The sequence below is a fragment of the Xiphias gladius genome, chromosome 16, assembly GCF_016859285.1.
Source record: "Xiphias gladius isolate SHS-SW01 ecotype Sanya breed wild chromosome 16, ASM1685928v1, whole genome shotgun sequence".
Lineage (NCBI taxonomy): Eukaryota > Metazoa > Chordata > Actinopteri > Istiophoriformes > Xiphiidae > Xiphias > Xiphias gladius.
This window is the reverse complement of record NC_053415.1, coordinates 17,075,009-17,099,437: the sequence shown is the minus strand read 5'-3', so window position 1 is coordinate 17,099,437 and position 24,429 is coordinate 17,075,009. Positions and strand designations below refer to the sequence as shown.

The 24,429-nt window shown below is 40.4% G+C and overlaps 2 protein-coding genes across 9 annotated transcripts in view; one reads left to right on the top strand and one right to left on the bottom strand.

Annotated features, from left to right (window-relative positions):
- Positions 1-72: 72 nt before the first annotated feature.
- Positions 73-10,616, top strand: nr1i2 (nuclear receptor subfamily 1, group I, member 2). Of its 7 annotated transcripts, XM_040149302.1 has the most exons (10): positions 73-257; positions 1,371-1,537; positions 4,208-4,338; positions 4,780-4,949; positions 5,033-5,060; positions 5,197-5,242; positions 5,468-5,613; positions 9,376-9,552; positions 9,695-9,800; positions 9,888-10,616. In XM_040149302.1, exons 2-10 carry the CDS (start codon positions 1,371-1,373, stop codon positions 10,042-10,044), a joined length of 1,128 nt encoding a protein of 375 aa, XP_040005236.1. In that variant the 5' UTR covers positions 73-257; the 3' UTR covers positions 10,045-10,616. The 7 variants fall into 7 exon arrangements, with proteins under 7 accessions (XP_040005236.1, XP_040005231.1, XP_040005235.1 ...); XM_040149297.1 differs by having other exon boundaries at positions 73-253; positions 5,033-5,346; XM_040149301.1 differs by having other exon boundaries at positions 5,033-5,346; positions 9,493-9,552.
- Positions 10,617-11,205: 589 nt separating this feature from the next.
- The window catches only part of gsk3ba (glycogen synthase kinase 3 beta, genome duplicate a), a 32,809-nt gene continuing 19,585 nt past the window's right edge, over positions 11,206-24,429 (bottom strand). The window contains exons 4-11 of one of the 2 annotated variants that reach the window (XM_040148489.1): positions 20,208-20,318; positions 18,172-18,302; positions 17,390-17,496; positions 17,176-17,273; positions 16,934-17,041; positions 15,512-15,698; positions 14,849-14,947; positions 11,206-14,385 (exon numbers count right to left, since the gene is read on the bottom strand). In XM_040148489.1, the coding sequence (XP_040004423.1) occupies positions 14,315-14,385; positions 14,849-14,947; positions 15,512-15,698; positions 16,934-17,041; positions 17,176-17,273; positions 17,390-17,496; positions 18,172-18,302; positions 20,208-20,318 (912 nt within the window). In that variant the 3' untranslated portion in view covers positions 11,206-14,314. The remainder of the gene's footprint in view (positions 14,386-14,848; positions 14,948-15,511; positions 15,699-16,933; positions 17,042-17,175; positions 17,274-17,389; positions 17,497-18,171; positions 18,303-20,207; positions 20,319-24,429) is intronic. The other variant, XM_040148490.1, reaches the window with a different exon arrangement.

The window sequence follows — 24,429 nt, the reverse complement described above, 5'->3', positions numbered from 1 at the left end:
GTGACACATTGTAAACGACGTGGGCGGTGCTAGACGTCTAACCCCGCCTTCCCGCGGGCTGCAGCCAGGAATGCATGTAGCAGCCAGCACGGTATCAAACAACACGTCCAGCACAGCAGGAAGAGCTAGTGCGATACTAGTATTCTCACCTGTTGAGTGTTCAGTAGATCCAAAAGTCCACCGGGATTAACAGCTGTGAGGTGAAACCCCGTGGACTACATACAGCTGTTTATACATCTGGAATCACAACGAAGTCAGTGAGTTGAATGATCCTGATCATTGTTTGGTTAAAACTCGACCTTTAACCAGGTGAAGGAGGGCTAGGAAAATCAGCTGTTTATAGTAAAGTTGACAGAGCGCCTCTTACTTTTATTTTTAAGCTATGTCAGTTTACTGTGTCTTATCGCTACCTGTCAAGTCAAAGGCATAAAGCCACAAAAAATGATTGTGCTTTCGCATTCATGTCATAAATCATAGAGCGATTAGATTAAATCGATGTATTTGATTTCTGGACACTGAAAATCCTTTTTTTTCTTTTTTTTTAAATACACACACACACACACACACACACACACACACACACACACACACATATATATATATATATATATAAAGCACTCTTTCTTCAGGTCTTCCCAGTTCATTTGCACCCAACAAGCTTTATTGGCTTGAAGATTTGAAACGGTTACAATTGTACTAATGATTAATCAAAACCATTTGGCATGTTGCCATTTGTCCTCTTTCTATACCTGATCTAAGTGTTGGATAAAAACCTAAAACTAAAAAATGACAAGCAGTGGGGCAGCCCTGGCAACTTCCTAACGGAGTGTTACGGGAAGTAATGAGAGTCCCTACAGGGGAGCTGAGTCCTGGAGAAAACTGTGTACTATTTAATGTACTGCGCCGCTGCAGTTTCCGGACACTTCAGAGCGCTTCGTTAATACTCTTTGATGGAGTTTGAAATGGGTCCCCGCTGTGACCATTTAGCCTCAGGGAATGGAAAAGAGCTAAAGGCTTCTAATAGACTTAAATGACTCCACTGAGCTTTTATTCAAAAATATGGTAGGCCCTAGAACCACAATATTGTTGTCTTATCCTTACATTTGAAGCCAAAAGTATCACGGCTCAGTACTGCAAATCAAATGTCTTCTGCAAATTAATTTTGATATTACTATTTTTCTTCTTATTATTATTGTTATTTTAATTTGCAGGAACAGGTAAACTTGGTCTCATAGTGTTGTTTGTGTTGCCTTGGTGTTGTCAACACGAAAACTTCACTTTCAACAAACCCTGCCACAAAAAGCAATGTTTCACTTGAAATGAATCCATCTGATGTCAGCCATGCTAAAATTATGCAATGATTCCTTTAGATGAGAATGAGCAAGAAGGCCACTGGAGCGCAGACCATCTGTGAAGAGGATGAGGAGGGAAGGGGGTCAGAGGATGAGGAGTCCAGAGCCTGCGGTGTGTGTGGAGATCTGGCCAAAGGTTACCACTTCAATGCCTTGACATGCGAAGGCTGCAAGGGCTTCTTCAGGTGAGGTTGTGTCACCCACCCTCCCCTCACTCTCTTCATCTCACACACATGCTGCAGCTTTTCCCTCATCCCAGTCGCCTGGTTGTGGCATTAATTATATAGATATAGATATTGAGCAGAGGTGATAAAATGCTTCTCACCTTTCTTAAATAAAGCTACGCATGTAGGTTTGAATCCGGGAAAGTGAAACACTTATCATCAAGACTGATTTGCAATTTTCTCAGTTGCTTAAGCACATTTTCAGAAACAGTGTTACAAAAAAGGCGAGTGAAATCATCAGATGATATTAACTTCATACAGTGCAGCACGGCATATGTGGAATTGTAAATACATTTATAAATAAATTTACACAAACTAATGTAGCCGTACAAAAGCATCAAAACTTACATATGAGGAATTGAGAATATGGATAGCAGAGAGAATAGAACACTTAGAGTAACAGTTACTCTAACAACCAGGTAGAGCATAGTCACATCCTGAAGACAGCTTTACTTATGATTTGTTGTTCAAAAAAACAAATCACATCCTTCTGTTTGACTCTAGTAATCTTTGAACAGATGCTAAAAACACACTCCCACTCATTAATGAATACATCACTGCCGCCAAAATGAAATTTTCCTTAATCATTGCTTGCGTTAAGAAATGCCAGTTTTGTTCAAGGAATTATGTCAATATGGCAATTGTGTTTGTGTAAGCCAATAGCAAATATCCTTGTATCCATCAAACCTCATGTCATCACAGATTTCTCACTGTCTGTGTACACACTTCCAATATGTTCCCTACTAATGTAAAATACATCAAATGAAAGATTTTAAAGTATTGTCTACCAAAGACAAATGTCGTAACACCAAAAATTCAAGTTTATAAGAGACTTGTAGAAATCGTGTCTTACTGTGCCGAACATCTGATATTTCTCTTTACAATAGACATAATCTTTTGGCATAACGCAGCTTTCCTCTCCAGTTCTCTGCTGTGATGTCCTCACAGGTTGCATATACTCTTTCTCCACCCTCTCCCTCTTCCCCTCTTGACCACCTCTTCCTCCTACCACACCTCCACATATACACATCTACCCTGCATGAGCAGGCTGTTGTCCTTCTCTGATGTCTGCTTGTTCCATATTCAGGAGCATAAAATTCAGTTGGGTCAAGGGTAAATTTACAGTTTTAATTTAATTTTTATTTTTATGTGATAGTTGTATGAAAAGTAAAGAGAACTGAGTGAAAAGAAGCAAAAACTACATTATAAAACAAGTTAAGTGCATTTGAAGTTTTGAACGCTGCATCACTGCCTTTTGCAGTTTTAGAAAACAGCTGGCAGAAGGAAATCTGCCAGCTACTGAGAAAAATGTGTAAATGCATGTGATTAATCTAGTATTTGGCTTTATAACAATAACACAGTACTGGGGCTGTGAAGCATTTAGCATATGAAGATTTACATAATGAACAACATGTTTGAGAGTAATACACTTTATTAGAAAAGCAGTGTAATCCAAGTTTTACGCGGGGAAATACATAAGTCTGGAGAAGATAATGGTATATATAACAGTTCATTTGAATTATGTGTGAAAGCAACAATAATTGCATATTATTGCATATTTGTGCAAGAAATGCTGAAGATTGTCAGTGTGTGATTTTTATTTGAGGAATTGTGGCAAAAGTGGCTGAGAAAAACTGTGGAATGTTTTTCCTTTCTAAAATGTGTGGAAATGTATTTGGTTTTGATACACAGATGTATGGATGGTATTGTGATTAGTTGTCATGGCTTGGGTGTTTCATTTGGAAATACTCATCTGCTGGAGCATGTTGATCATTAATGAATCATTACAGCTGCATTGGCAACAAGGGGTAGAAATCACTAAAACGAGCTGACAGATACACAGCTGCCACTACATGGCCAGATGATAAAGTTGTTCTAGCTAATGTGTGCCAACTTATACAACCAGCAAACACTAAGCAACATTATCATCCCACTGGAGTGGTGTGGAGTCAAATTTCCACAACCCTTTTAGCTCTGTTTTGGTCCTCACCAACACCTGAGAAAAATATCTGCCTCTTTAGTAGCTAAATGCTCCACGATGTTCACCAGCTAGTTGCTAACTTTGTTTGTTTACCGATTGGTGCTGTGCAGTTAGCGTACAGTGGATTTTTTGTTTGGTTTTTTTTGTTTTGTTGACTTTTTTTTTTGGGGAGGGGGGTTCCATTGAAAATAACTGCTGTTGCTGCTGCTGCTGGAAATAAGCTTAATTAGAGTGGTGAGGCTGAACCAGAAAATTTGTGTCATACATGCATTGCCATAGTTAGCCTATATGTAGTTAGTTGTTGTTATACATAACAATTTAATCACTAGTGTTGCCAACAGATTTCTCGTTGACTAATTAAGGTGCACTGTAGCTACCTTTGACCTGTGTGGTCAGGTAACATTACATTTCTGAAACAAAAGATGGTGCCAGTGTGATGTTATCATCTGGTTTGGGGGGAACATTCATTACATGCATTTAATTTTTCATTCATCAATCACCATTTCTAATGAATTATTTGCTGGCTGGTGCATGAATGGCCCAGAGTAATACTACAGTATAATGTAATGTGTATAATAACATCAGGTGATTTCTAACTTCAGATTGAAGTTTGTAAGCTGTTACTAAGTGGATTTTTTTTTTAAATTCAGACGTGCCATAAAGAGGTCAACGCAGCTCCACTGTCCATTCCTGAATAAATGCATTATAACCAAAAACAACCGCCGGTCATGTCAAGCCTGTCGCTTTCGTAAATGCCAGGCCATAGGCATGCGCAAAGAGAGTAAGTAACATCCAGACACAACAAATATCCCTTATTGTTTTTAAGACAACTGTAAGAAAGTACATAATGTTGTGAGGAGCTCATCATTCAGTTATTACTGCATACCACTTGAATCTGTTAAACATAGTATATAAAGCAATACATTTACAGTGGTAAAAAGACAACAAGCATCCTGATCATGTGTGTTAGGTGAAATAAAGAGTGAAAAATACATTTTTAAAATTGAGCAGGTACATCAGACTCTCTTCGCTGTAGCCTGAAGAAAGAAAATTCTTTAATTATCTCAGGTTTGCTATACTATCTCAACATAATCCAACATTAGAAGTGTAGTTTAAATGTCATTGCAGGAGTAATTAAAGAATATAAAACTTGATTTACTCAGTAATCTGTATTTGTACGGTGACATACGGTACATACAGGTATTTTTCTGTGTCCCTGTAGTGGTCATGTCGGAGAAGGAGGTATTGGAGAGGAGGATCCGAATCAAGAAGAAAAAGATGCTTGATGCTCCAATACAGCTTTCATCCCAGCAGAAAGAAATCATTCAGGAGCTAGTCTGTGGCCACCGCAGCACATTTGACTCAGCTTTTTCCAGCTTCAGTGGCTTTAGGGTGTGTGAATGACTGCAAGCATGTTTGAGGTGTTCATCATCCTCATTGTCATAACTTGTCTGACCGACTTTTTCTTTTTTCAGCCTATGGACAGAATCCTCCTTTCTATGAGTGAGTACAACAGGCCTACAAGTGAGCCCTTTAATCCACTGACCAACTGCCCTACAAACACCTGCACTAAAGCTAGAAAATCTGCCACAAACCCCAGAACATCCTCATATGCCAACGCCCTCTCCTCCTCCTCCAGTCTCAGTGGTTCCTTTGAAAAACCAGGGAACCAAGAAGGAGAAGAGGTTAGCAAAAGCAGTGTTTTTACTGCTCTTCCACACATGACTGACCTCACCACTTACATGATCCAGGACATCATTAGTTTCTCCAAAAGTCTACAGGACTTTCGGTAAATTTTTGACTCAGCGCATATTCAGATATGTCTCAGTGGGTATTTCTTTCATGTTTTATATGACCAATGTCTATTCAGCAGAATTTGGCGTGTGTCATGTCACGGCGGTCTCTTACAGGTCTCTAACAATGGGGGACCAAATTGCTCTGTTGAAGGGGGCCACATTTGAAATAATGCAGATCCGCTTCAACATGGTGTTCAACGCAAAAACAAGTATCTGGGAATGTGGCCAAATAACATACTGCATAGATGACGCTGTACGAGGTGGGACTACTCACACAAACACAAACAAGCATTTCTTTTATAGTCAGAGGGGTAGGCTGTGCTGTTTCTACCTTTCTGTGTGAAAATGTAGAGATGACCATATATACTTCATAAAAACACTTTTTTTTCCTTTAATATTTACTAATTTGAGAGAGCTGCATTTAAACAGAGAGGTCATATTGAAACCTGCATTAATTAAATTTTTGCTCACTTAACATATTATTAAGACCTTAAAAAGTTGATAAATTGGTCCAAAAACATTTTAGCAAAACGTTGTCTATTAACACGTCTAGCAGAAACAAAGCAAGCATAGCATTCATTTGGGGTTGTGTGTCTAGCCACCTGATGAATGTGAAGCTTACATTCCCTTTAGCCCTATTTTGCTCTCCTTCTGATGGAATTATCTGGCTCTTTAGTTGCTAAATGCAACACTATGTTCATTATGTCTGCCTGCTGTTTGGTGCTGAGCAGGTAGTGTCCAGTGGGTTTATGAAAGCTTTTTTACGAAAACAGTTACCTGCTACTGAAAACAAGCTTTGGTAAGGTGAGACAATTCTTTGTGCCGCCTCGACTAATCGACTGATTTTACCTAAAAGTAGTTATTTGACCCATTATATAAGGAAAGAGGTGGAATCACAGGGAGGCTTAAGTGCCATTGGATTTGTCAGTGTTTGCTTTGTGCAAAATACATATTTTGTTGATTTTTGAAGTGATAAGAAGTAAAGGAGTAACAGTAGTTGTGGCATGTGCAAAAGTTTGGGCACCTTACTGAGTCAGCCAGTACAACAGTAGTTAGAATCAAGTCTACTTACTTATTACAAAATACATTCAGTAATGGTTGTAGCTTACCTAGCATGGATTGGAAATAGAAAACAGTTCGATGGATGTGATAGGATAATGTGAGAGAGGATAGGTAAGTGTCTTAAAGGCACAAATATGATCTTATGTTGATTAAAGAAGCAGCAACACAAAGGTATGTCCTGTGTGTGAGTAATGTAGTTTATAGTTGACAGTGTGTGAAAGTTATCTAAACAAAAGCACCCTCAGACATGTCAAGTACCTCTGCTTTACAGATGTAGTTCATGTGATGATAAAAAGGCAGCACCTGCACACTGACATTTCGATTCCAGTATGAAAAAAAAGTTTTTTTGAGCTCATGAAGGAGTCACTGTGGGGGCGTTTCTCGTCTCACTTGTGTTGGTTTCCCTTTGCCTTGAACCGTTTAAGTTATATGTGAAGTTTCAAAGTACTAATATAAAAGCAAATTTCATGCTCTGGATATGTCTGCAGATATTGTACTTTTTATTTGTGAGTAGTAAGACATGTAATAACAAGTATGTGCACTTCTCTTACACCTCTTATCGTAACATGACTCTTGGAGGAACATTTGCTAGAATGCTGTCAAACTGGTGCTGTCTGCTGCTTTTTCTAAAGATGAAACAAAATGCAGTGGCATTTATTCATTGTCTTCCTGCCTTGTATTCTCTGCCTTTGGCCGGAAGACTCTCTGTAACACTGCATCTTTGTGTACTGTCTCTCAAAAATGCTAAAAAAAAATATTTAGAATTAGGTGATAATTCAGATTACAGAGAATAGTTTGGATCACTCCAAACATAGTCAGGGATCAACTATTTTGCCACTGCTCTAGGTTAGTGTGTAAGTTATATTAAACTGCCATGTAAACCATAGCAACAATGCTTATTTTTCATGCTACATTACCAGTGTATTCACTGGTCAAGCTAACCTAACCATGACATAATGACAACATATAAGCTAAAAAAAAAGATGGTGATGTGAACATGGTCTCTTATTTTTCTTTAGGTAAATAGTTGTGGTGTAGGAATGATAATGAACTCCGAGGTGTCCTGCATAGATTATAAATTGATATGGCAGAGGAAACAGTACTATGCAATATCAGGACATCAGGACATCTTGTGCAGTACAGCTTATGTACCAATTACCATTTCTTCTCCATAAAATCTTATCGTGACAAATGTTTTCACATTGAGATATTGCGGTTTAAGCACATCACAGCATGACATCTCTTTAAAAAAAAATTAGGGCATTTTTCTTCTCTTGATTGACTTTTTTTTTTTTTGTTGGTTAGTTTTGAATGAAATGTCCATTATCAAAATGCTATGTCTTTAATCAGCTCGGTGACAGTGCAGAATTCAACCTTACATAACAGTCATTTAATGCATTGATTTAACTTTGTGGCATGGATTAAAATCTTAACTGGTAGCCGTCCTACTACATGTGCGCTGGACCCCATTGCCATTGCTTCACTGTCTTTGGGAACATTTCTGACCACATTCAAACAGGCTCGGGTAACATCTCTGCTCAAAAAGCCTTTGACGCTATTGAAAGAGCGGTGACCCAAGGCTCAGTTCTGGGGCACCTTCTTTGTCCAATATACACCATCTCCTTGGGTCCCGTTGTCTGCTCGCATGGCTTCTCATATCACTGCTACGCAGACAACACCCAACTGTACCATTCCTATTATCATTCCTGCCAGATGACCCCACGTTCTCGGCGTGGATCTCGGTTTGTTTCTCAGACATATCAACATGGACGAGGGAACACCACCTTCAACTTAACCTCTCTAAGACTGTACTCTTAGTCATTCAAGCCAATCAATCAATCCATCACAATATCAACATCAAAATCACCTCCTCATGTCTCACCCCAACCAAGGTTGTAAGAAACCTGTGTGTCATGTTTGATGACCAGCCACGCCTCTCTGACCATGTTGCATCTGTCTCCCAGTCGTGCCATTTTGCACTATACAACATAAAAAAAATCAGGCATTACCTGACCCAGTACGCCACAATACTCCTGGTACAGGCCATGGTTATCTCTCGCCTCGACCACTCTATTGGCCTCCGAGCAGGCCTCCAAGCGGGCCTCCTGTCACGCACAGCAAAACCCTTACAGATGGTCCAGAATGTGGCGGCGCATCTGGTTTTCGATCAGCCTAAAAGAGCACGTCACTCTGCTGCTCTTTGACCATCCACTGGCTACCCTTGGCCACCCGAATCAAATTCAAGTCACTAATGCTTGCCCACAGATTGACTTCTGGGGTCTGCACCCATATACTTGAACTCAATCATACAGACTTATGCCCCGTTTTGGCCACTGCGTTCCACCAACCAATGTTGTCGAGCATTGCCATCCTTGCATACAAGGCAGGTGGTGGAACGAGCTGCCAAATGTTATCAGAGTAGGGGTGTCACTCTCAATCTTAAGAGTCTCGTAGTCTCCTACTGTACTGAAGTTTCACTGGTGTCCCTAACCTGTAAGTTGCTTTGGACAAAAGTGTCTGCCAATAAGTAAAGGAAATGTAATGTATTTTTCAAACTTTTCCAAATATTTCTGTTTAGGAAACAGCATTTCCATCTATATTGTTCACCTCTACTTAAATAGCTTGAAATTCTCAAAGAAAACCCTTTATTCACATAATAGTTGAGGCTGCAGACTGTTTGTGTTTGTGGTCTACATATACAGTCCCAAAAAAGGCAGGAAAAAAGAAAGAAAAATTACCTGTAGTGGTAATTTAATATACATTCCCACTGTATTATTTTCTTCAGTATGACCACAGTCATGTCAGAAATGCTGTTCTCACTCCTTATTTATTAAAATTGATTCTATTTTGTGTTTGTTGCGTTAATCACAATCAATGAGACATTGCGACATTTCCTGAAGATGTGTCACAATAAAAGCTTTGCTGTCTGTCATTGACCTCTGTTCTCCTGTGTATTGTAGCAGGTTTCCAGCCGCTCCTACTGGAGCCTTTGTTAAAATTTCACCACACACTACGCAAACTGGGCCTGCAGGAGGAAGAGTATGTTCTCATGCAAGCCATGTCCCTGTTTTCTCCAGGTAGCAGCAGGTCTTCATCAGTTCATCCCAGTCCTTTCTCATCAATCATTTATAAACCCTGTAAATATTTAAACCCTAAAAACTGTTTGCATTTGTATCCAGCCCAGCATAAAAATGTATTTTCAGACGTCCTCGGGTTCAAGTTGCTTTGGATTAGTAGAGATTTGATACTAAGTACAGATTATATTATTTGATCTATCAGATCGTCCAGGTGTGCTGCAGCACAGTGTGATCGACGAGCTTCATGAAAACTTGGCACTGACACTAAAGACCTGGATTGACTGCAAGAGAAAAGGCCCAGAAAAACAGTGAGTGAAATACCAGAGGCCACTAGCAGTCAGTTCAATCTGAAACCTTTCCCAACCAATCTGCATCTGTTTTCTCTGTGACTCCAGCTTGCTGTACCCCAAAGTGATGGCCTGTCTCACAGAGATGAGAACAATGACTGAGGAGTACAGCAAACAGGTTCTGCAGATCCAGGACATCCAGCCTGACGATATCTCTCCTCTCATATTGGAGGTGGTCAGTAAAAACCCCTGTAATGACTTTTAATACAGACGCCTACTGTACATGGACAGCTGAAGCACTCTGGGCTCACTTCTGTTATTTAATAATGGAGACCCCAAACTGAAAAGTTATACAAGCTGAATGTGCTCCTTGATTTAAAGCTAAGTATTCTGTTATTGTACAAAAGTGTCAAAATACTAAAGAACGCATTTCTGTCATGCAACAGTCTTAAGCGTAGAATGCATGTTAACATCACAGACTTGAGTCAAGTCTCATCTTTCCTCTCCACACTACTCAAAAGTCAAGCAGCATCAAGTTTTACGGTTTGTTTTGTTAACTGGTTACACATTTGCTGGATTATAGTGAGTTTGTCACTTCTGTGTTAATTGTTTTGCTTATAGCGAATACATATTGTGTGTCTATGAACGATTGTTGACCTAAAAGTTGAGAGGTTTAATGTTTTTTGTTGCACAGAATTGTCAGAGACCATGAAGTGTCAGAAAATGGAAAGAGCTGTAATTGCAAAGACAATCTCTACTTTTTACATTTGTTACCTCAGTTTGTGTTTAGTTTTGTGTTTGGACCATGTAAATCAAAAATGCTCTATACTTATGTTAAATAAATAAAACTGACTAAAAATGAATGATGGTGCTTCTAGGGTCATTAGCAGCAAGACAAACAGTGCCCCCCTGTGCTTATACAAAGGATAATCCATTAAATATGGGACTGATCTCTTGGTGTCACTGCAAAAATCTGGCTGGTATGTGTAAAACTTGAGAATGGTCCTAAAATTTGACCTGTTTGACAAGAAAGTAGCACTTAGAAGCTTTATATAAAGACGCTAGGGCAACTTTTAGCAAAGTTTAATAAACATGACTCTTAAGGACAGGCTGTAGTGACGTATGTTGATATTTTTGTAAACTAAGCACCACAAGAGCAAACTATGCCAGTTAGTATGTAGTTCGAACTGTGTAGAATTAGTAGCAATAGGGGTTGTGTGTAAGAGCTGAATCACAGCTTGTGAACAAATGTGAGCATTCGATTGTATTTTCTATCTAGGAATAAGAGCAGAATTCCACCATTCTTAATATTTTGATGCGCTTGCAACCAAAATTGGTCTGAGGCTTCACACATACCGGCCCTGACAGAAAATTTGCTTTATAAGGACACAAAAGCACACCCACTAAAAGAAGATGGAACAGACCAAGAGTTGTATCATTTCCAGGCTATCCTACTCTTTATTTAATGCAAATTACAGTACCAGGGAACTATTCCTCAGAGCACGCAGAGGGAATATTTACAGAGGCGCACATTTAGCATACCTTCACAGAACAAAAGAAAAAAAAAAAACAAATGAAATAAAAATTTCAGTCACAAACAGAGGCATTCAAGTAGTAGTACTGTTATACAGGATGTTTTTGTAGTATTTTCTATGATTTTTCTTTTCTTTAACCCCAGTTAGCGTAATAAACTAGTATATATGCTAGTATAATAATATACTAGTATATATAGACTTGCGTGTCTTCTTTTTTGGTAGCTTTTGTTGGTGTTTTTGTTCAACTGGAGTTCGGGGTAGGGTGAAGTGGTCAGACTTTCTGGTGGAGGGTAACAACACGTTCATGAATGCTAAATTACAGCAAGCAGGAGACAGGAGAAAGGCTACATGACTTGACCCCTTTAGGTGCTACTGAATTCCCCCCGAATATGCAGACAGGGAGGAGAAACGACAAAATATCCATAGAGAGAAGAAGAGAGTCAGAATACATTATTGCCTCTGAGGATGGCTCATCACAACTACATCATAGTTTGGCTTTGGTAACAGACCAACACTGCGAGTAATACAGAATCTGCACTGTATTGTATATATACAGTATATGAGGCCCTTTTTTTTTAAACCCCTGCTGCCATCCACAACCCCCCCACCCCACCCACTTCATGCCCGGGAGTCTGTGCCAGGACTGTGGTATACACGTTTGTGCGTGCATGTGTATCCAAGATAAAACATCTATTAAAATAAACACTTGTCTACTTTATCTTCAGTTAAGGAAAATATCCTTACAATTAACAATGTCTGTATATTACATTAAGTGTGCAGCGAAAAAGGGAAAGACGTACAAGTGGAGGGGATTGAACGTCAAGTGGAATAGTGTGTGTGTGTTTGTGTGCATGTGTGAGCTTGTTGCAGGATAGCAGGACATTCAACAGCACCAAAGGGAGAGTCACCATAGCGGGTTTTTTTTGGGAGGGGGGGGGCTTGGTGATGGGGGAAACAAGGCGAAGGTGTATGAAAGCAAAGGCACTCCAAACTATAGTTACACTATACATGACTATTTCTTGTTACAATAATACAGCTGTCATCTACTGTACTGTACAGGTAAGATTGAACATATGGCTGGATAAAGCTGATCATTATCGTCATCTACAATATCCATAAACAACATCAGTTTTGCCCTGATTCTGCTTTTTTTTTTTTAGTTTTTTTTTAAGCTTTTTTATTTCTCTCTATCCTTTGTCATCTTTGTTTTTGCTCATCAACAGTACATGGGTCTGCATATATACATACCTTGAACACAACATGGAAAAAATAATCAACATAACAACATAAAAAACAACATACAAGTCATACAAGTTTTGGTGAGGAGCATTTATACTGTATATACAAATTCTGCTTTTTTCTTTTTTTTTTTTCTTTTATTCTTTTTTTTAAATGTAGTGAGTATTCTCTGTAAATAAGACGTTTCAACAGACTGTACCGAGTGGCTCTATGTGCGGCAGGTGGAGGAGGAAGAACGCTAGGCTAACACTTCAGTCAGTGGTCACAACACATAAGGAAGCCAGGGGTGAGCCAAGAACCACCGCTGAGACTTCTCAAAGAGTCGAGGAAAGCAAAGTGTTAAGAAACATCTTGAAATCTTCAGAGAGAGAGAGAGAGAGAGAAAGAGGAAGATCTAGACAGGGGAAGATGTTTGTCTAGATGCTGCACTGTCACAGAAACACTGTTACAGACAGTCGGTACAAAGACGGAATAGAGCAATGCCCTAAATCCATTTACAGCCTTAATACAGACAACACAGGAGAGCAGGGAAGTGACTGCTGGAATCTAACCACACTCCAGCAACAAACAAAAAAACAAAACACCACCTTATCTAAATCTATTGTCTTTAGGCAGCAGCAAATATTGCCACTGCTCTGCCAGATATGAGCTCACCATAAATGATTTCTGAACCATTGTAGTTAATATACATTTATCTATATATACTTTTTATACATAAGGAAAAGTAATATATAAACTGTGTATGTATGCATGTTTGTTTTGTATTGTATGTATATATTATACAAGCACACAGGACCAGATACATGTCACATCGCACATGGCAATCCAAAAACATCTGCCCAGGAGTACAAAAAAAAAAAAAAAAATTAAAAACAAGGTCGAGTAAAACAGCTTGCTAACCATTTAAAAACAACCCCAGGCAAAGAACCCCCCCTCCCCACAAAAAGGAAAAAAAAAAAAAAAAAACAACCTGTCCAAACATTACCCCCGCAAGTGGACTGCTTCTTCCACATACTTCAGGATCGTCATGCATCCGTGTGTGTGTGTGTGTGTGTGTGTGTGTTAACGTGTGTGTGTGTGTGTTTATGTGTGTGTATGTTTGTATATTCGTGTGTGAGCCTCATGCCTTGTCTGCGGAAGTGGAGGTTGAGAAGTAAGAGGGCGTGGTGACCCCCAGGTGATCCTAACCATACTCAGGACATGCACTACAGGAGCAACTGGGGGGGGGGGGGGTCGGCCAGGGGACACAGGGTTCAGAGTTCATAGGATGAAGATGAGGATGCAGAGAAATGGAACAATGCGGGGGAGGACAAAAGGATTTAGGGAGAGGGCCAAAGGGAACAGCTTAGGACTTTTTCTACACATTGTCCTCTTACAAACATTAGCAGGCTAGCATTGTGTATACATGTACAGTGTACTTTTATCAATAGTACAGTGGACAACACCTCTGGCCCTGCACCTTGCTTCCCCGTTGAAAGAGCACGGAGAGACATCTTTGATGGAGGATAGAGTAGAGTTCAAACAGCTGGATGAGGGGCCAGTCGGGGATAAAAGAGGCAGATCAGGGATGCTTGGTTTGTGGTCGTGGTCTCATAGGGCTGTTGTCTAGCTCTTGAACCCGGACTGTGTCAGCATCGCTCCGCTGCTGTCAGGGAGGAGAACAGGGCAGAGCAGAGCTGAGGACAGCTCACCCCCTGGCCGGGGCAATGGAGAGGCCATGGGCTGGGGCTGAGACCGGGACGGGGCAGTTGGTCTGCGGGCTCAGGAGGTGGAGTTGGAGGCCGAGGCAGAGGCGGTGGTGGTGCTGGGACCTCGCTCTGTGCTGCTACCATCTACGGACAGGTAGAAGAAGATGGGTTAAAAAAAAAGAAAAAGAAAAAAAAGAGCGACAGAGAGACCGTGAGAGCATAAAGCAAAAGTTTCTGTGTTCATTAGTAAACAACCTTTATAGCACTCTGGAAGTGGACTGGGAAAATGTAAAGCAGGGAAAGTGAATGAGTAATGCTTCCTCCTCTAATCACTGTTGTGAGTTAAGTTTCAGGGTGTACTGAGCAGCTCCCCGGTGTAATTATGTGAAACTGAGCCAGTATGTTGGATACGTCGAATCAATACAACACATCAACATTAAACATAACTCAAAATTTACTCATCTTAGAATTAAATATATTGACCCTTAAAGGATGAAAAACTTATCCAAATTAGCAGCAACAGAAGCCACTACCAGTGCTTTAAACTGATCAAAACAGCTGCTAGACACAGAAAACAAGTGCCTGGTGGAGAAAGCCTTGCTCTGACCTGTGGTGGCAGGGGCATTGGTTGGGGTCGAGGCGGCGGCCTGGCTGCGGGCGTGGGCAGGGATGAGTATGGAGGCCAAAGAGGGATTACTGGATAGCTCTGAAAGAGAAAGAATGGGATATGTTGCTGTGTCATGTTTTTTATAAGGCTACCTGTGACTCATTGATTTTTTTTGAAAGTGCAGGAACAGTGATACCAGTATGTTTTAGAATTAAACACCTTCAATGTTTCTCCTGGAGTTTTATTTCATTGTCAAAACAAATCATTCAGATGTGACACTTAAAATTCTTCTGGGTTTTTTGAGTGAGGCAGGTTTTCCCGACTGACCTGTGAAGCTATGGACTAAAATGTACAGTAAAACATTAGAATCCAACTGGGCTGAGGGCTCCCCATAGACAACCAGTGCATTATTTAACACAAAGAATGATTTAAGGTTAATGATGGGGTAAATCAATGTATATAAATTGGTTAAGTCAATCATTATTCAACCTAGACAGCACTCAGAGACTGCACACCTCCAAGCCTACACTATCCTCTGAATTTTAATAAATGTAACTATTTTCAATTATATTTACACTGCATAAATGACACTCAATGGTAATGTTTTCCTCCTCTGAGTACATGTTAATGGATCTGTTTCGAGTGACACTTTTGTGCGCATACCCTGGGTGGTGAAGTTAAAGAGGGAGGGCTTTTCTCTCCCGTTGGGCAGTTTGACGTTGGGGTCGCGCAGCTCGTCAAAGAAAGAGTGTGCGCAGGCCTCTAGAGGGGTGAGGCGGGCCGTGGGCGTGTACTCCAGCAGGCGAGAGCACAAGGCGATGGCCTCCGGAGGGGTACGCGGCCGGAACACCTGAACGCCAATTACACACAAAGTCAGATGTCAGCAGAGATCATATGAAGGCTATTCCACAGTGTTGTCTAGACATTCCAGTGTTGCTGATGTGCACAAAACAAACACGTTTCCTCCGAAGGGTTAGAAGTTGAAGAACTGATCTTCAGCAGTCTGTATGAAGGGATATGAGTGAATCTATGAATGCAGGGTGTCTGATAGACCAGCAGGAGGGCTCGCTGCCGCCGCCTGCTGATTGAATGACTCTGTTATCCCATGCAACAGCTATGGGTGGGACTGCTGAGGGGAAGTCAGGAAGAGAGAATGTCCCTTAACCTTTTACCATGTGGTTTATACTCAATATAACTTCAAACGTGCACTATGATGAGAGCATGAAGTGGAGAACTAATATGACAGTTAAAGATGTCAAAGATGGGTTCACATATCATTATCAGACAGAAAGAGAGAACAGAGGGTCTAATTTCTGGGCAATCCTCTGTTCAGTTTAGCCCCAGTGGTTCAAGACACAGATTCAACACCAGCAACCCACCCTAAAAACATGTTGAACAGCCTATTTACATTGTTCCCGAACCCATACCTTCATCCATCATGCTGCGTTTCATGGGTGAAAACTTTGTGATACAAATTGCTGAGAACAAAGGGAGAAACACATTTTAATAGTTTAACCATTAAGACCTGAAAAGGTTTTAAAATTATTGTGGCTGTAGTGGACTCTGGACTCTTTCAAATAGAAAGGGAACACGAAAATAACCAAACTTCAAGTAAAGTTTTAAAGTTTCTTAAAGTTTTTCATTCAACATCCACAATGTAAATATAAATGTAACGGGTAATACCTTTGCATTCCCAACGATATTAAAAAAAGGAGCAAGAAGCAATTTGATGAGAATATAAAGCAGCCACACTGCATGAGGAAACATTTCTCAGAGGATCTTTAATCACGTTTAGAATGCTTCAGATGCAGCAGAAAAAAATACCAAAGAGAAGAGTTTTATGACAACTTTGTAAGACTGAGTCTTTATCCTGGAAACTGCATATCCCTTCTTTATATTAGTCCTTCTTCATAGGGTCTAAAAAACACTCAGGGCAAGTGTGGGGCCATTAAGTCCAAATGCAGCTCTGTTGGATGAAGATGATGAGGTTGGATGGCTGTGGAGCGGCAAGCAGGCATGATGTCTTAACAAGCATGGAAAGATGCTGCAGCAGTGGATCTTAGAGAAGTAAAAGGGCTCCTGTACCTGTTGACTCACCTTAGTCCAAGGATGTGCCTTGATCTGGGGGAACTTGAACTCAGTGTAGTTTGGGTTCATCTCCCGGATCTGCTCTCGGGTTGGGGTGCCGAGAACCTGGACAGAACAGGAAAGATGGGACGCATCATTATGTTTTTAACTTGAATTTCACTTCACTTGTGAAAAAGAAACAGATCCCTTAGTGTCGTGTATGAGGGATTTAACACTCTGTGGGTTACCCCCTTCATTACCTTGATAATTTCAACCAACTGATCCACTCCACTGTCACCGGGGAAGATCGGTTGCCCTAGCAACAGCTCTGCCAGTACACAGCCGGCTGACCACACATCTAAAAGAAAAGGCAGGTCACCAGAAGATACAAACAAAAGAGTGACCAACATGACCATAATCCACCGGTCTTATGTTACTAATGCTCAGTCTGGATGAGCGGCAGCTTCGGCCTACCTATGCTGGAGGTGTAGTCAGTGGCACCAAAGATGAGCTCAGGGGCTCGATAGTAGCGAGAGCAGATGTAGGACACATTTGGCTCTCCACGGACCAGCTGCTTAGCACTGCATGCAAAATCAAAGCACATAGTCATCACAATCACCATATTCTGCTGCATTTTGGCCAAAAGAAAGGAAATATGATCCGAAAGTAAAACCTTGTGATTAGGACTTACACTAGTGAGAACTGAGTAAAGTACTGCCCACTTGTTAATTCCAAACTACACTGGGTAACAGTATCAGTAGGCCTAAAAAATTATCTTTCATCAGGAACACACACTGAAACCACTGTAACCTTTATATGATTTATCGGTTGTTGCATACATTATTACCCATAGGTCTGCAACAATATTAACACTTTACAGAGTCCATATGTGCCATCCTAAGGACCAATGTCTTTAAAGAAACGGTTCAACATTTTGGGAAATACGCTTCCGACTAATACCATTCTCATGTCTGTATGGTAAATATGAGGCTAAAGGCAGCAGCCAGTTAGCTTAGCTTAGTGTAAAGCCCAGAAACAGATGACTTGGCTCTTTCCAAAGACAGAACTAAAAGTGCAAAAATGATTTTTGGCCGAGGTGCCTTGTCATAGCTTCATATTTACTGTACAGATGTGAGAGTGGTATTGATCTTATTATCTAATGCTAATTTCCATAATGTCACACTGTTCCTTTAAATGCCAGGAAAAACCAGGCCATAGTCTACTAAACTTGGCAAAACGTGTGTACTGCGTCTCACCTGCCAAAGTCACAGAGCTTGAGCACAGCGGTCTCTGGATCCAGCAGCAGGTTCTGGGGTTTGATGTCCCGATGGCAGATCCCAAACGAATGGATGTAGGCCAGGCTCCTGAACAGCTGGTACATGTACAACTACACACACACGTACACGTACACACACACACACACACACACACACACACACACACACACACACACACACACACACACACACACACACACACACACACACACACACAGGTTATGACTACACAAACAGAGAGCTCAGTTTTCATTTCATTTCAGGGTTTAAGTCTGGAAAAAACCACTCAAGAATTGATTTCAGCCCTGTCAAGTACATAATGTTTTATCAGCAAATGTTAAGACGACAGTCGCATGCTGCCGCAAACTCCGGAATCATGTTAGCCAGGCCTCGTAGAGATAAAATGAAACATGTTCCTGCGACTGCACGGCCTATTTCTCCCCTCAGATTCAATCAAAAACTGATGATTTTGGTAGATGGTGCATGGGGATATATGTATACAAAAACTGGCCTGTATTTAATTTATTCTTTCAAATTTGGCATCTCATTCAAGGTCATTATAGTCTCTTGAGATTACAAAAATTTCTTCTTTGTGTTAATATGGTGAGCCAGTGTGTGTGACGTCTTCTCATCCCACGTTTCCTGTGCTAATGAATATTTATAATGGTGTGTGTAGTTACAAAGGTAACTGTGAGTGCTTCTTTTGCTGTGCGGGACTGATTAACTGTAGGTGTTTTTTAATTTAATTATTTCACTGCAATGGCAAAGTCATTTAGACTGAAGAGACAGACAATGTGTAATGAGTTATTGTTCCTTTGCAAATTATTCTCACATTTGTTTCACATATCTATCGCAGCCAGAGAAATACTTAAAAAGTGACGACTGATCTGTGTGCACCACATTCAAAACACACAAAAAGGACAGTTTTACACAGTGTGGAACAGAGAAATAATATTAGAGGCAGAGATGGGTAGCTTTACTTTGATGGGTTACTTCACTTTTTGCATTTTTTTGTTTTTTTTAACAATTCATCCTTGATGATATTTATATATTTTTACAGTAAAGTAAGAAGAATTTGTTCATTTTTATAAAGTAATTACACTGAAAAATAGTGTCAGTGGAAGTCAATACACCCTTATGTAACCAGTACCAGTGTTGACACTGTGTGGAATAGCCTGGTGAAATAAATTAAATTGAATTGAAATTGAATTTTGTCTACAGAGGGATTTGTCAGTGAGACCTTTGATCAAAGTTTTACATCTTAAATTGCTTATAACTCACTTATTCAGTGGCTGCACGTGTTAAACTGGGATTTAAACTCACTGGACACTGTCCTGTCCAGTGTCTAATGTCACCTCACAGAAACTATCCCATGTGTAATCTCGGATAAACTAAGAAGGGGACGATAATTTGTTTTGCATCTATAATTTTTAGACCTGGACCGCACAGCCATCCAAAGGTGAAGCTCACATTTCAAACTAATACTACGTTTGAATACATCCTACACCTTCAAATTCACAGAGACTCTGGAGAGATCTATGATTAGATGACTAAAACGCAGAATTATTACAATACTGACAGAAAATTATAGAGTTATAATTACTAGTTATAGATACTACGGGGGTTTTATCACATATTTTATATTAACAAAATAAAGCCCACACTTTTGTTTAATACATACTTAAAAACATGATTAACTTCATAAATATTACATAGTGTTTTCTCATTTGACTGTAAATAAATAATTATAAAAATCTCAAAAAATTTCACTTAATTTCTTTTTTAACATTTTATTGAACAACTGTAAAAGTTGTGCAAAAACATGAGGGGTGCCCTGACATTTTCATGGCCCTCTGATTGGACAGTATTGATGCTAATAATAAGATACCGACAACTAAATATGTGGGAGTTCGGTTAAATATCACCTCCCCCTGGTCTTGTTAATAAAGTGAAATGCACTACTTCCTACCATTATGGTTACGGACACACACACAGACACACAGACACACACACACCTTGACATAAACCATGGGTAGCGTCTGTTTGGCTCGGCTGTAGTGTCTGGCCACTCTGTAGACAGTCTCAGGAACGTAGTCCAGGACCAAATTCAGATACACTTCATCTTTCTGTTGGAGAGAAGCACAAACAAGAAAACAGAGGTTACACATGCACAAACACAGATCAGGAGAGCAGTGTAGAAAAATTAGAATTCAAGCAAAGTCAATTCAAGTCAAGCAAAACGGTTACCCCTACAAGACTAGAAAATATCTGCAATTCCCAACAATAAAAATCCTACAATATAAATTTAAAAAAAAAAAAAAAAAAAATCCCATTCATGGCCTACATATGCACATATGTCAGTTGCCTGTTATGTCAATTTATTATTTTGGAGAATATTTTTTTCCCATCCCTTCCTCTTCCGTCTCTCTGCCTCTAGTTTCTCCTCTAAGCTGTCAAGTATCTTTCCTTGATGAAAGAAGCTGTTTTCAAGCTGATGTAATTGATGTTCTCTTTCATAGCACTCATTTCAATGCTCACCATGGGATTCGCCCCCTCGTGTATTCTTTCCACCGCCTAACTGTGGATCCATTGTACAGGGCTCTCCCCCAAGGGCAGGAAACACAGAAGCATGCATCATAACTGCCTGTACTCCAAAAGTGGCCGCAGACAATGATATAATTTCCTCATTTCCTGCTTGGACAAGGCCTGTGTTGGTGGGCGGGGTTCTGCACACTCTACTCTCGAGCACACTGACCCTGAAAGGATGCTGTTTCTGATACTTCTCCACCCAATTATTCTAGGACTTCCTCTTTCCTTTGATTCTGATCCGAGTTAGCCAGCACTGAGTCATTGGGTGTTTCTTGTGAAACCATTATTCAAGACCTATAAGTCACGACTGCAAATCACACTCATAGTACTCATAATGCTGTTCTGAGGAAAAATGAATTCATGGTTTTGTTCTTTTCAAGGGGTTTGCTGACACTAAGAAAAACTTAGAATAACACCAGCTTTGTCCTTTAAGGTTTAAATGTTACTCAAATAATTTACCATTAAAAGCACAATTTGTGTGCATTCTGTAGTAGCAACAGAACTGACAGTATAGAACTTATTTTACTTATTGCCTACAAAAATGTCCTATGCAGCGTACCTTAGCTCATCTTCAAGCACCTTATTGTGGTTTTTCAGGAGACATCACATGGGTGCATGCTCTGTTTAGGTGCTTGTTATCCTGTGATAAACTGTACTTAAACTGTTACTTTTGTACATGCCACACACCAAGTACATCTGCTATCAACAGCGGAAGTGGTGACTATCGCCCATAGGAAAATTTGGCCTTATCAACCAGACTTATTGTACTGCCAAACTGTTAGTTCAGAGTCATTCTGGCTTTCAGGAAACATATCTGGAACGTAATATGTTTAAAGGAGACTAAATCTTTGAGACAATATCACCAGAGAGCTGGATTGCACCAGTGGGAAGTGAACACCTAGTGCTGCATGTAATCAGTGTCCGTATCCTTTTGCCTCCTCTCCTCCATCTGTTAGCGGTGTTAACAGTCTGCCCAACATGCAGCTAAGGCGGTGAACAGAGCTGGCTCCCTGCAGGTCTGCAAAGCCCAATGAGTGAGCTGGGCCTGTGAGGAGCTCCCAGACAGACTGTGTGGTACACTTCTGTCAGATCAATGCCCTGCTTTGTAGTGACTGCTCTCTCCCGCTCACACTCAGACAATTAGACACATGAAAAAGAGGACCGGGAGGACTCGCAGACAGTCGCATAAGCATAGGGTTGCAGATACTGATTACAGCATTTTCAAACAGCTTTCAAGCCACTTACATGCTCATCTTTCACTGGCATCATCCTCCTTCCCTCCTAACTCTTCTTTTCAGTGTCTCTTTCCTCTAGCTGTGTGTGTGCACCCATTCCTCCTTCACCAGCACAACTCCCATTGATAACATTTGTGACGGCTACAGAGCCCGCTCCGCCTCCTGCTAGCGCCACCAAAGCTATATTTAGCCTAGCAACAGCGATGACTCACTTCCTGCCTCACTACGAAGCCACTTCCTTGGCTTGTTCCCAGATGGTTAGCCGGGCAGGGATCTGATTGGCTCCTTGCTCAATCCCAGCTAAATAATTCAGCCTCTAATTTGCTGAGAGGATCACTTGCACCTGAACAACTGGCTCAGCTATCTATCAACAACAATCACCATGCTACGTCGTGTAAAAGAAGGGGATTGATGGAATCTGTGCATTGCGCTTCCTGGTCGTGTGCCCCTTGTTGAGTATGGCAATCGTACTTAACATATTACATAACATATTACAAGTCAGCACTTGACATAATGCATATGTAAAACCCTTATGATTAGAGAAATTTACACAACAGTCTGTGTTAATGAATCTGTGAAATCAAGGAAGACGACAGAAAGAGGTAGAGAGACATACGGTGAGAGGATTATCCTTATTTTGACACACACCATTGAAGACAGTTGTAACACCACACTGCACATCTAAGAATAAGTTTATAAATATGTTCAGGGGCCACAGCCAGATGCATGTCAGGCATTGACATACACTCTCACTTGTCTCTCACTGTCTCTTGGCAGATCCAGTTGCACCTCTACTGACTACTCACCAGACCCTGCTTATTACCCAGAAGCGATGCTGCTCAACCACAGCTAGTCTATTAACATCTGTATGTGGGTGTATATTTTGGAATACATTTCCTGTATGTACGGCTCAACAATAAAGGCTGCCCCATGGCCCTTTACACAAGAAGGCCCACTGGGATGGTCACGGCCAGGTTAGTGATCCCCAGGGCAAAAATGAGCCGTGGGCCCCTCCAGCCCTTTTTGCTCCAACTCTCTGTACATTGAGTATGTACCCAGTCATTTTCAAGGGCCCAGCATATAAAGTGCAACAAGCAAACTACTCACCCTAGTTTCAGTATATTTTGTCTTCAGCCCCAGAAACCAACCAGTCCAAATACTCTGGGATACTACCATGCCCCAGACTTGCTGTGAATTAATTACTTTGTGGTACTCTCAGTAAACATGTTTATTTAAAAATGATTTAAGACTAGACAAAGACTAGACACAGATTACGATTGCGGGTTTCAAGATTGGGAAAAAATGAAGTGCTTTTATCATTTGTAAGTTTATATTCTGCTTTAATTGTCCATATTATCAAACAAATTTTAATCAAATTACCACAAAGTAACTGCCACACAGAGAACTTGGGGCCAAGAGGGTATCTGAGAGGGCCCTGGGGCAGTTGCCGTCTTTGCCCAGTTGGTAATCTATCCTAAATGTGAGAGCTCACTATATCAAACATGAAAATATCTAAATGTATTGATGGCTGATAAAATGAGTCTGTTCTCCAAAGGTCTTTAAAGGCACCAATAACTAAAGAAAACAGTCACGAAGATTCGTCAGCAGAAAAAACAAACAAACAAACAAAAAAAAAAAAAACAGCACAGACAGCTCCTCCCTCCAATCAAGACTCATTTACCAAGCAGGCAAAGCGGACATTTGACCTCCAGTGACCCCAAAAGCTCTACGTTCACTGAGTGTCATTAAGTTGCACGTAATTTGATTAATCGGAAATGTTTATAGTTTTTAACGAAGCTGGGAGCAGAATTATTATCTTATCTTGTAGCTCTGTGTTTTAGAGAGGCCTGGTGTAAAAATCTTGTTTTAAGAGATTTATTATTTTTATAGTGCACTTCCGTGTTGCCTAGTCTTCATTATAGTCGCATTTAATCAAACTAACATAGTCACACATAACGTGGGATCAAATAGTATTACTACATTGGAGGACTGGTGGTTTCTGGGTGTCTGGAAAGATAACTTAAACTAACAACTAACAACTAACCTGGAACTTCAACCTGCTGCCAAGAATGTTGTATGATATAATATATGTTTGTATATCAGAGACTCAAACTAGGTTACTAAAAGCAGTTTTGTGCGTTTATGTATACATAGAAATTATTTTGAGAAGCAATAACAGCGGAGGGCAACTCTGTGTCAGCTGGATGTCTTACATGCACTCTCATTGCGAATACATATTTTGAAGAGGTAAAAATCAACCCGCTATTTGCTGACCTGCCTACACTGTTTGGACCAGTGGCCTTCTGTTTGAACAGTATTATACAAGTGGTTAAAGGGTAAAAGCAAAAGCACACTGTGTGTGTCAAGCACACAACACGGCAGCAGTTACGCAAGACTACCTGTGCATATGCTG

What these genes read in the sequence shown, in the direction of transcription:
- nr1i2 (XM_040149297.1), top strand. Translation starts at nt 1,371, where the DNA reads ATGAGAATGAGCAAGAAGGCCACTGGAGCGCAGACCATCTGTGAAGAG. An exon ending in CCAGCTTCAGTGGCTTTAGG is followed by an intron (nt 4,950 to 5,032) that starts GTGTGTGAATGA and finishes TTCTTTTTTCAG; the next exon opens with CCTATGGACAGAATCCTCCT. An exon ending in CATAGATGACGCTGTACGAG is followed by an intron (nt 5,614 to 9,375) that starts GTGGGACTACTC and finishes TGTGTATTGTAG; the next exon opens with CAGGTTTCCAGCCGCTCCTA.